General features: G+C 42.3%; 1 protein-coding gene across 1 annotated transcript in view; it reads left to right on the top strand.

Moving 5' to 3' along the window:
• kirrel3b (kirre like nephrin family adhesion molecule 3b) overlaps nucleotides 1-15,351 on the top strand; it is a 212,673-nt gene extending 197,322 nt beyond the window's left edge. The window contains exons 10-16 of the mRNA XM_029681287.2: nucleotides 1,484-1,584; nucleotides 2,459-2,657; nucleotides 5,259-5,366; nucleotides 5,674-5,757; nucleotides 7,639-7,748; nucleotides 8,448-8,534; nucleotides 10,932-15,351. Coding sequence (XP_029537147.2) covers nucleotides 1,484-1,584; nucleotides 2,459-2,657; nucleotides 5,259-5,366; nucleotides 5,674-5,757; nucleotides 7,639-7,748; nucleotides 8,448-8,534; nucleotides 10,932-11,408 — 1,166 coding nt within the window. The 3' untranslated portion in view covers nucleotides 11,409-15,351. The remainder of the gene's footprint in view (nucleotides 1-1,483; nucleotides 1,585-2,458; nucleotides 2,658-5,258; nucleotides 5,367-5,673; nucleotides 5,758-7,638; nucleotides 7,749-8,447; nucleotides 8,535-10,931) is intronic.
• Nucleotides 15,352-15,729: the final 378 nt, after the last annotated feature.

The raw sequence follows: 15,729 nt of genomic DNA, 5'->3' as shown, positions 1-15,729 counted from the left end.
ACACACACACACACACACACACACACACACACACACACACACACACACACCTCCCTATCCTCTGGAGGAGGCACCACACCCCAGTCGTCTGTGGCAGTGAGATAAAACCATCTAATTATATTCCTCATTTGCAGCCCTGATCCACAGAGCAGATTCTCCTGAGTCACTAGCGCTCGCCTTGTGCAACCCGGGAGGAATAGATCTGAGTGTGTTTACCACAGGAGCCCATTCCAGCCACACACTCCCACGCACACACATTATTATGCATGCAACCACACTGACAAATCTGCACAGGTCCACACAGACCGGACCCCCCATGCCAGTCCACAATAGGCTACCTAGACAGTGGTGTTGGGGCATAGTGCTCAATGCAGTGCTGTTAGTTTGCAGCAATCATTCCACAGCAGCAGCAGCAACCTAGCTCCCAGTCTCCTGCATGCAATAGCATACCAAGACACCATCTGCCAGAATCTCATTAAAATGCTAATTTATTTTAATAAGAGACAGGTAATAAACTGCAATTATGTATCGGCAGAGAGAACGGAAACGGGTTGGAGGGGAGTTGGTAGGAAGCTCACCTTCTTACTAATCAAGTTGCTTCCCCACTACTCTATACTTAAACCTCTTAAATCACTAGAAATAGTTTTTTCAATGTTTTTAATGGCTATTTTAGCTGATAGACTGCTTCCTCTGTTGTTGTGAGGGAGGACTGGAGGTTGTCCGATTGATGGCATCGCTGCTGGTCAAAGTGCAAGACTCTGGAGAGCTAAATTGAATGTGCAGAGACACAGGGAGGAGTGTAATCTCTCCGCAATGACATTTCTCCCATCATGATTACGCCCATATATATGCCTCTCCACTCACCACCATGGCCCTTATCTTAGTGGGAGAAATCAAGGGCTCCATAAATCAACTTTTCAGAATGAAGGCTGGGCCCACATGGATGCCCTTCATACAGCCCTAACATGCCCTTGGTGATATTGTGGAGGTTAGATGAGATGTTCCTATCAAACCACAATGCAATCCTCAGTGCCAGAAGTCCAAAATTGTTGTTTACTGCCGGCATTCCGAGTTGGCTGAAAATTGGAAGTAGGGTTTTCTTTGAGAAAGAATGCTGTTAGGGGTATACCGCTTAATTGACTGCGGAACAACTTGATTGAACCATTATTTAACTTGGCAAGTCAGTTAAGAACAAATTCTTATTTACAATGATGGCCTACCCCAGTCAAACCCTAACAGAGCTGGGCCAATTCTGCGCCACCCTATGGGACTCACAATAATGGCATGTTGTAATACAGCCTGGAATTGAACCAGGGTCTGTAGTGACACCTCTAGCCCTGAAATGCAATGCCTTAGACTGCTGCGCCACTCAGGACCATGAACCCTAAGGAATCTGGAAGTGGTTGATTGTGGTAATGTGTGGGTTTGTGATTGGCCTTCATGGTACAGTGTTGGTATGTTCTCCTTTGTGCCCTCTCCACAGGCCCACCCACCATCTCCAGTACCCAGACACATCAGGCTCTCCACGGGGAGAAGGGGGAGATCAAGTGCTTCATCCGGAGCACTCCACCTCCAGACCGCATTGTGAGTATCACCAACTTCCTTTCCTTTACTCTACTGGCCACAGCATTGCATGGTATATGGGTGGTATACGGCCATGGTGCCCTGATAACGTGCCTCTTGCGTTATTAGCATTTTATTAAACCATCTAAGAACACATGCAATACAACTGAGAAGTTGTATTCATACAACAGTAAACGGTTAGAATACTATTATATTCATTAAACTGATATCTTTCTCAAATCAAAACAAACCAAATTCAAATCAAATTTTATTGGTCACATACACGTGATTAGCAGATGTTATTGCGGGTGTAGTGAAACGCTTGTGCTTATTGCTACAGAGAAAGATATCATTTTAATGAATATAACAGTATTCTAACCGTTTATTGTTGTATGAATAAGAAGGCGTGAAGCAAGGCAAGCTTCGACCCTTAATCTCTCATTTAATGCATGCTGATGCTCTGTTAGCACAGATCCCATTAAGATTTATGGCCCTTAGATAAACAGCTTACTCTCAGAGCCCTCTCTTGTTCCATTAACTGTGTGTGCATGTGTGTGTGTGCGCGTGTGTGCGTGCGCGAGTGTGTACACATGTGAGTTTACATGTGTGTGTATGTTTTTGCATAATTGCAATATACTAATTAGTGTTTTGTGTATTGATGATGGCCATCAATTTGCTGCATAATTAATATGATGTTGATTTGATGGGAGAGTCTAAACAGGTATATTTATCAAGCATACATGTGAAAGTAATTTTGCTTTCATGCTTATAAATAAGATTTAACAACCAGAATAGTGCTTGCAATTTATCCTCTTTGCCTGCAATCAATTGTTGTCAATTAGAACAGTACAGGGAAGTCCCCCCCCCCCATGTTTAACTTGTGGTTCCCTTACAGGCCTGGTCATGGAAGGAGACAGTGCTGGAGTCAGGGACATCTGGCCGTTACACAGTGGAGACGGTCAGCACCGAGGAAGGGGTCATCTCTACTCTGACCATGAGTAACATCGTCCCTGCAGACTTCCAGACCATCTACAACTGCACAGCCTGGAACAGCTTTGGGTCTGACACGGAGATCATCCGCCTCAAGGAACAAGGTGGGAGCCAAAGTTCGACAGGTTCCACCTCTACTTTAACACTGTGGTGGCCGTGGTTCTAGTGTAGTGTAGAGACAAATAGAGTAGCGATATGTTGTGTGTGTGTGTGTGTGTGTGTGTGTGTGTGTGTGTGTGTGTGTGTGTGTGTGTGTGTGTGTGTGTGTGTGTGTGTGTGTGTGTGTGTGTGTGTGTGTGTAAACGAACATGAGAGTATGAACGTCAAGGATTTGATGGGTTTACAACTGTTCAACCAACCATTATCACAATGAAACCTGCATGCACTATTCAGTGTTTAGGTGTTGACATCACCCATCTCATTTGCGTGGGACATATTTGTTGTGTCTTGTTTATCAGCACTTCACATTATTTCACGTTAGGACAATAGGATGACCCAGACTGTTGAAATCAGACAGATATGAAATAACCAGCCAATGCATTTGTAGTTACTACACTCATTTTGTATATTCAATGACACTGTGATTAATTTGTAGATAATGATAAGGTACAACTCAAGTGCGGTTAGTAAAAGCCTTTAATTGTCAGGCTGAGTTTCATAGCTGGATGTTTTGCTCTGTCTTTTCAATGGTAAAGATGTGTTTGTATTCACTCTCCATAAATGATCATGTATTGCTGGCTTATTTGACAGGGACATAGATTAATGAAGACATTAAATAGATGTTAATGCGGTGGAAAATCCACTCTGTTGTGTTGCATTTGTTTAAATTGCAGGGAGGTAATTCATGTAGGTGGTCTGGAATCAGGCCACTCATAGATACTTTAAAGGGATACTTCAAGATGTTTGCAATAGAAGCCCTTGTATCTACTGTACTTACCCAGAGTCTGATGAACTCGTACATACCATTTTAATGTCTCTGTCCAGTATGAAGGAAGTATGACGCAAGCCAATGCCAACTACTGTAGCGTCAGTGAAATGACTGAACGTCTACAGGAGCATAATAGCTGTTCCCATAGATTTCCAGTCATTGCCTTAACGCCAATTTAGTAATTGCACTACTTCCTTCAAACTGCATGCAGAGACAAAGATGATTTCCACAAGTTAATCTGACTCTGGGGAACAAGATAAAGGGCTTCATTGCCAAAATCTCAAACTACCCCTTAGAGGATTAGGCTGATTCAACGCACAGCCCTGTTGCTATTTGTCACGACTTCCATCGAAGTTGTTCCCTCTTCTTGTTCGGGCGGCGTTCGGCGGTCGACGTCACCGGCTTTTTAGCTGCCACCGATCCATGTTTCATTTTTCCTTTTGTTTTGTCTGTTTACACACCTGCTTCCCATCCCATAATTGTTCCTTATTTAACCCTCTGGTTTCCCTTTTGGTTTTGTGCGCGATTGTCTTTCGTGTGTTGGAGTTCGAGTCCTGTTTGGCCTTGTTTTGTAACGGGAGTTTTGTTCCGTTCTTGGATTGAGTAAATACAGTGTTTTTTTACTTTTACCTGTGTTCTCCACCTGAATCCTTCGCTATCTTCTAGATAGACTCTGACACTATTTAACAACTCAATAAAAAAAACACTCAGCCACTTCTGTAAATGAGGATGAATTAAATGTGAATGGAAGGAATTAGCACTGTAATAAGAAATACACCATATATAAAAAAGTATGTGGACACCCTTTCAAAATTGTGAATTTGGCTTAATTAACTGGGTTTCCATGGCTGGGCAGACACACACAAGCCGAAGATTACCATGCACAATGCCAAGCGTGCTGGAGTGGTGTAAAGCTATCTGCCATTGGACTCTGGAGCAGAGGAAACGCGTTCTCAGGAGTGAATCCCACCTCACCATCTGGCAGTCCGACAGACAAATCTAGGTTTGGAATAATGGTCTGGAGCTGTTTTTCATGGTCCGGGTTAGACCCCTTACTTCCAGTGAAGGGAAATCTTAACACTACAGCATGCGCTTCCAACTTTGTGGCAACAGTTTACAGATGGCCCTTTCCTGTTTCAGCATGATAAAGCCCCCGTGCACAAAGTGAGGTCCATAAAGAAATGGTTTGTCGAGATCGTTGTGGAAGAACTTGACTGGCCTGCACAGAGCCCGGACCTAAACTCCATCGAACACCTTTGGGATTAATTGGAATGCTGCATGCGTGCCAGACCTAATCGCCCAAGATCAGTACCTGACCTCACTCATGCTCTTGTGGTTGAATGGAAGCAAATCCCCGCAGAAATGTTCCAACATCTAATGAAAAGCCTTCTCAGAAGAGTGGAGGCTGTTATAGTAGCAAAAGGGGGACCAACTCCATATTAATTCCCATGATTTTGGGATGAGATGTTTGATGAGCAGGTGTCCACATACTTCTGTTCATGTAGTGCATGTTAAAATGGATTTTAACATACATTAATATATATAGATATTTCTTATGTTGGCCACCAAAACATTTGGGGAAATATTCATGATTATTATGTTATTGAGATGTGTGTATTTGTAAAACTAAATGATGTCTTTATTATTTTACAATGGAATTGTTTGTACTTTGGTCCTCATTTTACATATTGGTATTTATGTTTACTTTATATGTGTGTAGTGTACTGATTGTATTTGCAATGTGTTATTGTAGAAGGGAATGTTTTGTCATCCACAGAGACTCTCCCGGTGGCGGTCATCATCGGGGTGGCAGTCGGGGCCTTAGTGGCTTTCATCGTCCTCATGGGAACCATCGGAGCTTTCTGTTGTACCCGCTCTCAAAGAAGTATGTATCACTGTACCTGTGTCACCCAATGCATGCCAAAGCTAAACGAGGCATGGTCCTCAGCAAGAGATAGACAGGGTGTGAAGGCTCATGTCTCATAATTGAGCAGTTTAACTTACCACACTATTAATTGCTGGCTGCAGTTACTTCCATCCTTTCTTATATTCAAATCAAAACTCCATTCCTAACAGTGCCTCAGGTTAGCAACAGTCAGCCATTGCACATTACTAAAAATGTTGCTGCTGAGTGCGAGTCCCTGTGTGGGACCTTTTACTAGCGTTCAGCATGTTGTTGTTGTATACCACAGAGGAAGCGCACCTGGTTATGCCCTCACTACCCGTCTCCATCTGTGCTCACCAGAGAGAGCTTGCAAGCAAAATTAAGACAGAAAGTAAGACTTTGTTATACGACAATAATAACTGTATTGTCCTAAATGAGCCACCGTCATGCCAGTTTCAGATGTGCTTACAGTTGAAGTCGGAAGTTTACATACACCTTAGCCAAATACATTAAAACTCAGTTTTCACAATTCCTGACATTTAATCCTAGTAACAATTCCCTGTTTTAGGTAAGTTAGGACCACCACTTTATTGTAAGAATGTGAAATGTCAGAATAATAGTAGAGAGAATTATTTATTTCAGCTTTTATTTATTTCATCACATTCTCAGTGGGTCAGAAGTTTACATGATACCAAATACTGACTGAGTGTATTGTCTTTAAATTGTTTAACTTGGGTCAAATGTTTCAGGTAGCCTTCCACAAGATTGCAACAATAAGTTGGGTGAATTTTGGCCCATTCCTCCTGACAGAGCTGGTGTAACCGAGTCAGGTTTGTAGGATCCTTGCTTTCACACGCCTTTTCAGTTGGATTTTCTGTAGAATTGAGGTCAGGGCTTTGTGATGGCCACTCCAATACCTTGACTTTGTTGTCCTTTTGCCACAACTTGGGAAATATGCTTGGGGTCATTGTCCATTTGGAAGACCCAGTTGCGACCAAGCTTTACCTTCCTGTCCGATGTCTTGAGATGTTGCTTCAATATATCCATATAATTTTCCTACCTCATGATGCCATCTATTTGTAAAGTGAACCAGTCCCTCCTTCAGCAAAGCACCCCCACAAGATGATGCTGCCACCCCCGTGCTTCACGGTTGGGATGGTGTTCTTCGGCTTGCAAGCATCCCACTTTTTCCTCCAAACATAACGATGGTCATTATGGGAATATAGTTCTATTTTTGTTTCATCAGACCAGAGGACATTTCTCCAAAAAGTACGATCTTTGTGCTCATGAGCAGTTGCAAACCGTTGTCTGGCTTAATGCCCGTTTTGGAGCAGTGGCTTCTTCTTGCTGAGCGGCCTTTCAGGTTATGGTGATATAGGACTCGTTAAACTGTGGATAAAGACACTTTTGTACCTGTTTCCTCCAGCATCTGCACAAGGTCCTTGCTGTTGTCTGGGATTGATTTGCACTTTTTGCACCAAAGTACATTCATCTCTAGGAGACCAAACAAGTCTCCTTCCTGAGCGGAATGACGGCTGCATGGTCCCATGGTGTTTACACTTGCGTACTATTGTTTGTAGAGATGAACATGGTACCTTCAGGCGCTTGGAAAATGCTCCCAAGGATGAACCAGAATTTTTTTTCTGAGGTCTTGGCTGATTTCTTTTGAATTTCCGATGATGTCAAGCAAAGAGGCACTGAGTTTGAAGGTAGGCCTTAAAATACATCCACAGGTACACCTCCAATTGCCTCAAATTATGTCAATTAGCCTATTAGAAGCTTCTAAAGCCATGACATAATTTTCTGGAATTTTCTAAGCTGTTTAAAGGCACAGTAAACTTAGTGTATGTAAACTTCTGACCCACTGGAATGGGATACAGTGAATTATAAGTGAAAATAATCTGTCTGTAAACAATTGTTGGAAAAATTACTTGTTTCATGCACAAAGTAGATGTCCAAAGTAGACTTGCCAAAACTATAGTTTGTGCACAAGAAATGTGTGGAGTGGTTGAAAAACGAGTTTTAATGACACCAACCTATGTAAACTTCCGACTTCAACTGTTATTTACTGTACGCAGAAAATAATCTTATCTTGACAACAAAACACAATAAATTGCATCTCTTCCTCTGTATTGAAGTGACTCTACTCTCAAAAGCCATGTCAAGGGAATTTGAAGTCCAGTGTATTGAAGATATTGGGGGAGGTGCAATGTCTTTGTGAATATTGTGTGTCTTAGCATCTTGAGCTGTAATTTACTGTTGTTTCCATCAGATCTAAAAGGGGTGGTGTCGGCCAAGAACGACATCCGAGTAGAGATTGTCCACAAAGACCACAATGCTGCCCGGGAAAACGAGGAGCACACCGCCATGAAGCAACTTATGGTGAGTGTGAGTGTCCTGCCACCATTTCCACCTATACCCAACGTAAAAACAACAGAAAACTCTAATCCCTCCAGCCCTCTTCATACTCACAGATAATGAATGCTAATTATCTCTAGGATAGCATTAATTGCACTGTTCTAGGGCATAAAAGCAACCTGCTGAATAATGGAACAGGACTGAGGTGTGTAGATGTATACACTGTAATCAAGGCACTGTGTTGGCCTATATTTAGAGAACAGGCCAACGTTCTTTCTCCCTGTGAGGGAAAACGTCGCTGTAAGGCGTAGCTATTGAGATGTTGAAACTCGTATGGGGTCGCAGGCAGTTTTATTTGTGCCCTCTCTATGCCTATTAAAAAACCCTGCCTCATTTTTGGGAATTACATAAGAACTTTGAAATGGCAAAGGGGCAGGGCTATGGTTTCAGCAAGGGACCTTTGATAATGTGCTCTGTAACACTTCAAGGGAGTTCATGTGTCTGCATGTGATACCTTACATATCGGCATTTCTCTAATGAGATTCATGGATACATTATTTATAGTTATTTGCCCCGACTGAAGTCGAAATGTGTCTGAATATTATCACGTAATTTTTCAGAAGGGAAATTCCTGTATTCTGACTGTTTGAAAACGTCAAAGAGACCAAAGAAGCTGAGAGCTCAACATTTCTTTTCATATTTCCGTGCCTTGCCTATGTGCAGGTAGAACGTGGGGAGTTCCAGCAGGAGTCAGTGCTGAAGCAGCTAGAGGTGCTGCAAGAGGATGAGAAAGAGTACCAGCATATCAAGGTAGGTGCAGGATCATGGAGGATGTAGGGAGGACAGAAGGAGATAGAGGTAGAGAAGGAGAAAGAGGGGAGGATGCAGGAAAGTGGGATCAGATTGATCTTCACCTCAGGACATTTCTTCCGTCCACCTTGGCTTTGGCGAGGATAAGACCAGCAGTGTATCCAATTAAGGTTTAATTTGAATAATTAGGTGATCATCAAAGGTGGTGTACAGTATACGGAATCAGGGTGTTTCTGGCTCTGGAGGTTCAAAGTGAAGGAGCCATGCATTAGAATGCAGAATACACTGACACTACCAGCTACCAATGACTTAGAAAGCAAACCATACTGAAAGTACTGTATGTGTATGGCAAAATTACGTTTGTAAACTTCACCAGATAGAGAATCGTATGATGCATTGTAATATTCATTAGTCACACTTCGGCAAAGCAGAATCAGTGTTACACTTTTGTAATGAGAGTTCACCATTTCTGCATTTAAATCACTTAAAAAGTGGAAACAAATTTCCATAGGCATTATATTCAACCAAAACCAATAATGTATCATTCAGTGTGATGATTGCCTTCCTCATATTTTCACTCTAATGAAAGAGCTCTTCATGTGACAAAAATTAAGAGGAAGGTTCGTGTGCTAGAATTTCAGTATGCTACATCAACAATACTTGTTATGCCAGAGAAGCCCCATTACTGCTGCTTTAGATACAGTTTGGAGGACTTGGTGAGTCTGTGCCTCGGAAGGGAGATGCTTTAATTTGCCAACACTCTGACAAAAGGTATATTACCGTAAGTTAATAGCACTATAACAATCTCAATATCCAGTGCACTATACCTGTCTGGACTTACTGCACAAGCTACGAATATTAAACAATGATCCCTCTATATAATATAAAGGTGGATATCCTGTACCTTTCTATGTTGATAATGAGGAAAGCAGTATAAGCCTATGAATAGAAAGGGATTCCCTGCACTGCTTTTGTTCCAGATCCTTCTCATATATGACACCAATTCTTGTTATTTCAACATAAACACTCTCACTTGGAGTGGTATATAAGGCAGTTGAGGAAGCTATACTTAAAACATACAGGAACAGCGTCAGTATGGGATCTTTTAACAAGAGGCCCCCTGGTTCTCAGATATGCAAATTCCTCAAATAGACAAGCACTGTGCTAACAGCACCATTACCTCACTATTTATGCACATCTTCAGTGTGGGAGATATGGCATTATACTTCTAAAGAAAGAAATAATGAAATAAAAACCTCCTTCAAACAAGACTCACAGATAATATCATTAGACTATGGAACAAGCAACTCACTATGAACGATGGCCAATTCAAACTCAGCACACAGAACGCCAATGCCAATCAGGAGCTGAAAACAAAAGTGTGGTCCGGTTTATTTATGCCATTGTACATATAATTGTTTCCCCAGTACCCGAGAGTAGTCATCTGGTGTTCTGTCTGTATACCTGTTTCCACTGGACTTGGCTCTTTTGATCCACACTGATGAGTCTGTGTATGGGAGGAGATCACCGGGGACCAGACACTAGATAAGGGAACACAAAGTCTGACAATGACGAGGATCCTTTAAGGTTGTCATAGTTGTGTCATTTGCCCATGATTAGAATGGCTCCTCTGGGATCCAGTATTGTTCTCGTTGGGCTTGACATTTACATTCATTCTCACAGCCTTGTCCCGGCTGCTTCTTAGCAACAGCATTGTCAAGGCAGGAGCCAGGAGCTGTGTGACAACCTCAACCTCTGCACTGCAGCAATGGCGGCATTGTGCTCAATGGTCTTGACATTCACGTTCATTCTCACAGCCTTGTCACACCTGATTCTTAGCAACAGCAATCACCGAGGCAAGAGCCAGGAGCTGTGACAACAGCAACCTCGGCACGGCAGCCATGGCTCCACCACACAAGTAATTTATTTTGCACATATCAAATTCAGGACTTTGTTTTCACAAACCATTTTGGGCCCAATTAAAACCTGGGAATTAGTGAACTTTGGGAGGACTTGTTGGATGCCAAACTGTGAATCGTCAAGGCTTGTTAATTAGCAAGTAACATGATTGTAGAGGTTTATGCAGAAGAAGACTAAATCATAATTTTAAGCTTTAGCTAAAAAAAAATCCTTATTTATTTGCCAATTTGAATGGTAATTAAAACCAGTTTGACCTTGACACTGGTTAAGCTTTGAGAAGAATAAATACATATAAATGATGGGATGACTTAATTTCTATGTTTCCCTCCAGAGATTTTCTGCTTTTCAGACGTTTTTTGTCGTCTATTGTGCATTGCGAACAAGGCATACCCTCTCGGGTCATTTTTCAAACTTGACAATGATAAAACTAATTAAATTACTCTCCCCTCCTCTCCTCTCCCATATTGCCTCTTTAAGGACCCCACCAATGGATACTACAGTGTTAACACCTTCAAGGAGCACCACTCCACCCCCACCATCACCCTGAAAGGTAACCAGACTACAGAGACGCGGAATCCCACCGCTGCCACCACCGGGGGCAAGCAGCGGGTACCCACGGGCATGTCCTTCACCAACATCTACTCCACCCTAGGTACCGGGCCAAACCGTCTGTACGACTACAGCCAGCGCTTCGTGCTGGGCATGGGCAGCAGCTCCATCGAGCTGTGCGAGAGAGAGTTCCAGAGAGGATCACTCAGCGACTCCAGCTCCTTCATCGACACGCAGTGCGACAGCAGCGTCAGCAGCTACAGCAAGCAGGATGGCTACGTGCAATTTGACAAGGACAGCAAGGCCTCCGCCTCCGCCTCCTCCTCATCCCACTACTCCCAGTCCTCCTCCCAGAACTCAGACCTCACACGGCCCCTCCAGAAGCGCATGCAGACCCACGTCTGACCTGACCGTCAGAGAAGGCCTGCCTGTCCTGGGGCATCCAGCCATGGGTTGGGACTATGGGAAACACAGCTTCCTGAGACCGAGAAGGGGCCTACGTTTCAAAGCATATGATGTGTTCGTGGGAAGCCTTGAAATAGGTGGCTTTAACTCACATTGGACTTGTTCAGACTTCTCTGTGTTCCAACCAGTGGATCAAGAAGCCTTGCATTCCCCTCACGTCTCCTCCTAAGCTCATCAGAAACCACCTCCTGTTGCCCAGTTTTCCACTAACCCATAAACATACAGTAGCTGCGCCATAGAGAGGTATTTTGCCAACATGGACACAACTCAAGTGTGGAGGTGGTTGCTGAACTGATTTCAGTGGAAATAGGATCCCATATAAGACAGCAAAATAACCAAACACTGAGGCTCGGGACTAGGAGTCTTGGTCTACAGCAAGTTCTCTTTCAAACAAAGCGAGACCACTCTCTTATGGGTGGCAAAGTAACCCATCACTTGATACGTGTAAGCCAATATTCTGCTGCTCTCTTGTTGTTCTAAGCACAACTGTGAATGTGTATTAATGGTCAAAGCTTTTCTTCTCTCTTATCCCCTCTCTACACCCAGCATCCGCTCACACACACTGTATGTTAAGCTTGGCTGATTCAACTTCATCCCGTGTGTGGGTGGAGTAAAACTCTCCAAATTTGCCCAGACTTGCCAAACAATTAACCGATGCCAGTCTTTTCCCCGGGCTCCCAGCTCTCAGAACTCTGCAGATAAGGAGGCCCGTGATCTCAACCGGAAAGCCTGGGTCGTCTTTTCACAGTTTGCCACTCTGAGATAAAGGAATAATATCAGTGTACATTATGCATATTTTATTCAGCATTCTTTATTTTTATTTGGCTGTTTGAGTTCACTTGTTCTGAGGTCTCGGGAATAGAGTTGTTCCCCTTTTTTTTGGTCTTGCCTTGAGTGGGACTATTTGAAATGCCCAGAGATATTTCAGGAGATAAACTTTTGCATTCAGAAGTTGAACAGGATATGTTCTAATTTGAAGAAGGGGATTGGTTACTCAGTCAACCTGTTGGCACCATGCCAGCTTAAATGGAGGAGAGCATAGCTGCCTGACTATAATGTGTGCCCTACCCATGTAATGTGAAGTCTCTCATATTATATGCTTTAGATCATCAGCCATGTCCACAGGATACAATGCTGCCTGTGGAACCAAATGTAAACACTGTGTACTGTAAAAGAGCTTCTCGTCATCATGTAACTTTCCCAAATACCATGTTAACACTGGAGCTCAGTCAATCTAGACTGTATACCTACTGTGATCTAGCTGCTCATCGATGGAAGTGGATATGAATATATTATGTACATTTTTATTTTTATTTCCTGTATTTTGTTCATTTGGCTACTGTGAGACTACTGTATATACGCTGACTGTTTTAAGTGAGTGTATTGTTCATGCCAGATATGGAATTTCACTTTTTTCACCATTACCATTCTTGACATTTTAGTCGAGAGATGAGGGAAAGACAAAAACAAACACAATCACTGATAAATGCAAAAGGACTTGTATGGTAGATCCACAATGCCTCCTCTCTGCTAGCTAGCCTGCTGTGGAGGGCGACATGGTCTCATGAAACACAGGGCATGTCAGGTACAGGACAAGTACTTTAACACCAGACAAGACCAACCACGATAATGTTAATCCAGTACGGCACACTATATTGGATGAGATAATCAATGTGGTTGTGTTGGTGATAATGACGAAAATATACAGTACATAATTTTGCCACCACACTACATATCACCACACACCATACAGTCAGGCCTGCGCTACCATACAGTACGAGACTTCTGAGTCCTCCATCGTAGAGGTCTTAAGTAGGGTGGTGCAGAGTTACAGTAATTCTCAAGGGCAGTTTTTGGAGTGTCAGTTATTTACAGTATATTACTTGTCTGCAATTCAACCTCGCAATTATACAGTATCATAGGTTACATCATCAGTTAGCCTTCAAAAGCCAGTAAAAGTTGTTTGCCTGTGGGTGGCTTCTAGGTCTGGACAGACAGGCCCTGCTTTCTAACATTAGTTAGTTTATTATTCGATTTTGCATCAGAGAAGGGTAAAGTTTTGCCTAATGCCAGGAAAACAACATACTCCAGTTTTACGGCAATACAGTAGACACCGAGTTGTAATGATGATGTAATTTCCTGTTTTTCAAATCTAAAACTGTCCTCTCGTATCTCATTATTTTGCATGACTCTTCTTCTGCAGGAATACTTGGCCAATGGAATAGATAAATGTACTAACTAGTCCTTCACTTTTGTTGTCTTGCTGAAAGTTGACAATCCTTTCTAAGAGATAGACTGTACCTTCAACAAATGAGAAAGTTGTTGCTGTAAGCATTTTACATGTGATTATATTCAAGGCATTTCAATGGGCTTTTCTACATGAGTGGTGGTGGTTTGACTCTAATTTTACAAATGGATTGGTGCCCATTGTACGGCTTAAACACAGAAAGGTCTGTGTCAATGCTGATAATTCAGCTTGGCTCTTAGAACACTGTATATAAATCTCCAATGCTCTCTGTATATAATTTTGCAGTTACATATTTTCCCAGTCAGTTTTCAGTATATTAGGGCAAAACAAATCCCTATACCATCAATTGTACAGACAGACAATCAATTTTCCATTCCTTTTTTCTCTCAGCATTCATCTCCCACCAAGCTTGTCTTTGCAAACAAGTTGTTTGTGTGAGCAGTTTTTAATCTCTTTGTGGCAGTCTCTCTCACACAGTCACACGGTCAAAGCTGTTTGGCCCTTGGGTGTGGCACGCAAACTGTTCATGGGGTGAGATGGGAGCTAGAATGTCCTTAGAGAAAAGAAACTCTCTTCCACTTGCTTCCCCTCCCAGACTCAGCCCTGTCTCACTGATGGGTTAGAATAGTACCAACTAACTGGAGCCGTAGTGCAGCAACTCCAGACACACAACGTTTGTGAGGTTTTCTAACATCTGTCTTTGTGTTACCAGCAAACTGGATGGATTAATAAATGAAATGCTATTCTACCAACCCCCCAACGTCAACTTGCTATAGTGGGAGTCTGTATACAGTATCACCTGTGCCATGCTCATCACATATACCGCTGTGGGAATCAAAGCCCATGTAGGTACACATACACCAGTCTACGTGTTTGACCTGAGGAGGGGTGTTTGTTTGGCACCAGCTGGTGCTGTTTGCCATGTTTTAGAAATATGCCCACAATGATAACACAGCATTGCTGCCCTTCCCTGATAAAACACAACATCCATTTCCAGGGTCATCGAGCCAAGGAGGTAAATCCTTTATTTTTCAGTAGTGTTGAAGACCACTGTTTGGTCAACATTTCCCCCATCCCACAAGTCTGTTTCTTGGGGATGGGGGAGAGCGGGGAGCTACTGTAGTCTCAGATTGGTGGATAGTTCTCTTTGTAATGATTTCTGTGCCCTGTGGCTATATTGCATCAGTGACTTGTGCTCCGCAGAACATTTTGCTTGGTCTGAGTTAAATAGTAGAAAAAAATGTATGAAGAAATATATCATGCCTAACACTGACACTGTCATAATGTAGCTCTGCCTGAAAATGGTGGTTTACAGACACAAGTATATGCTACAAAATGCTCCATTTTCTTTTCTACCAATCAATATCTTGATAGTCTGCTACAAAAAGATATTGACATGGAAGTTTTAAAAGTCAATATAAATACTGAATCATCAATGTATATACTGTAATTTAAAGAGAAAGTGAACGTTGTACTGGGTAAACCACTATTTTCATGCAGTGGCCCTCTGTATTTGAAACAAATTTGAAAAAGACGAAAAAATGTATTTTACCTGTACTGGTCTGTGAATCTATGATGCTTTTGCTCTGTATATTTGGGGGAAAAAATAATAATAATTGTCTGACCGTGTCTTGATTTCGCCTTCAAGAGTGCTTGTTTGTTTGTCATTGAGAGAAGCGTGAGTGTTTATCTATGAGTCAGATGTGTGAGTGCCAGGGTTGGGTAAGTTACTTTCTAAATATAATCTTTTACAGTTACTAGTTACCTGTCCAAAATTGTAATCAGTAACATAACGTTTGGATTGCCCAAACTCAGTAATGTAATCTGATTACATTCAGTTACGTTTAGATTATCTTCTTCTTAAGAGGCATTAGAAGAAGTCAAGACTGTATGTTATCAATTGAACGACATCTACTGCAGGATAAATCAATGTTAAAGTTTACAAAGCTGGCCATATATGGATGTTACATTTTACTCTATGGTTTGGTTATGCAAGCTTCCTCTAACCCATCG

This window comes from Oncorhynchus nerka, linkage group LG14 (genome assembly GCF_034236695.1).
Source record: "Oncorhynchus nerka isolate Pitt River linkage group LG14, Oner_Uvic_2.0, whole genome shotgun sequence".
In the NCBI taxonomy this organism is placed as follows: domain Eukaryota; kingdom Metazoa; phylum Chordata; class Actinopteri; order Salmoniformes; family Salmonidae; genus Oncorhynchus; species Oncorhynchus nerka.
This window is presented reverse-complemented; position numbering and strand designations above follow the sequence as displayed.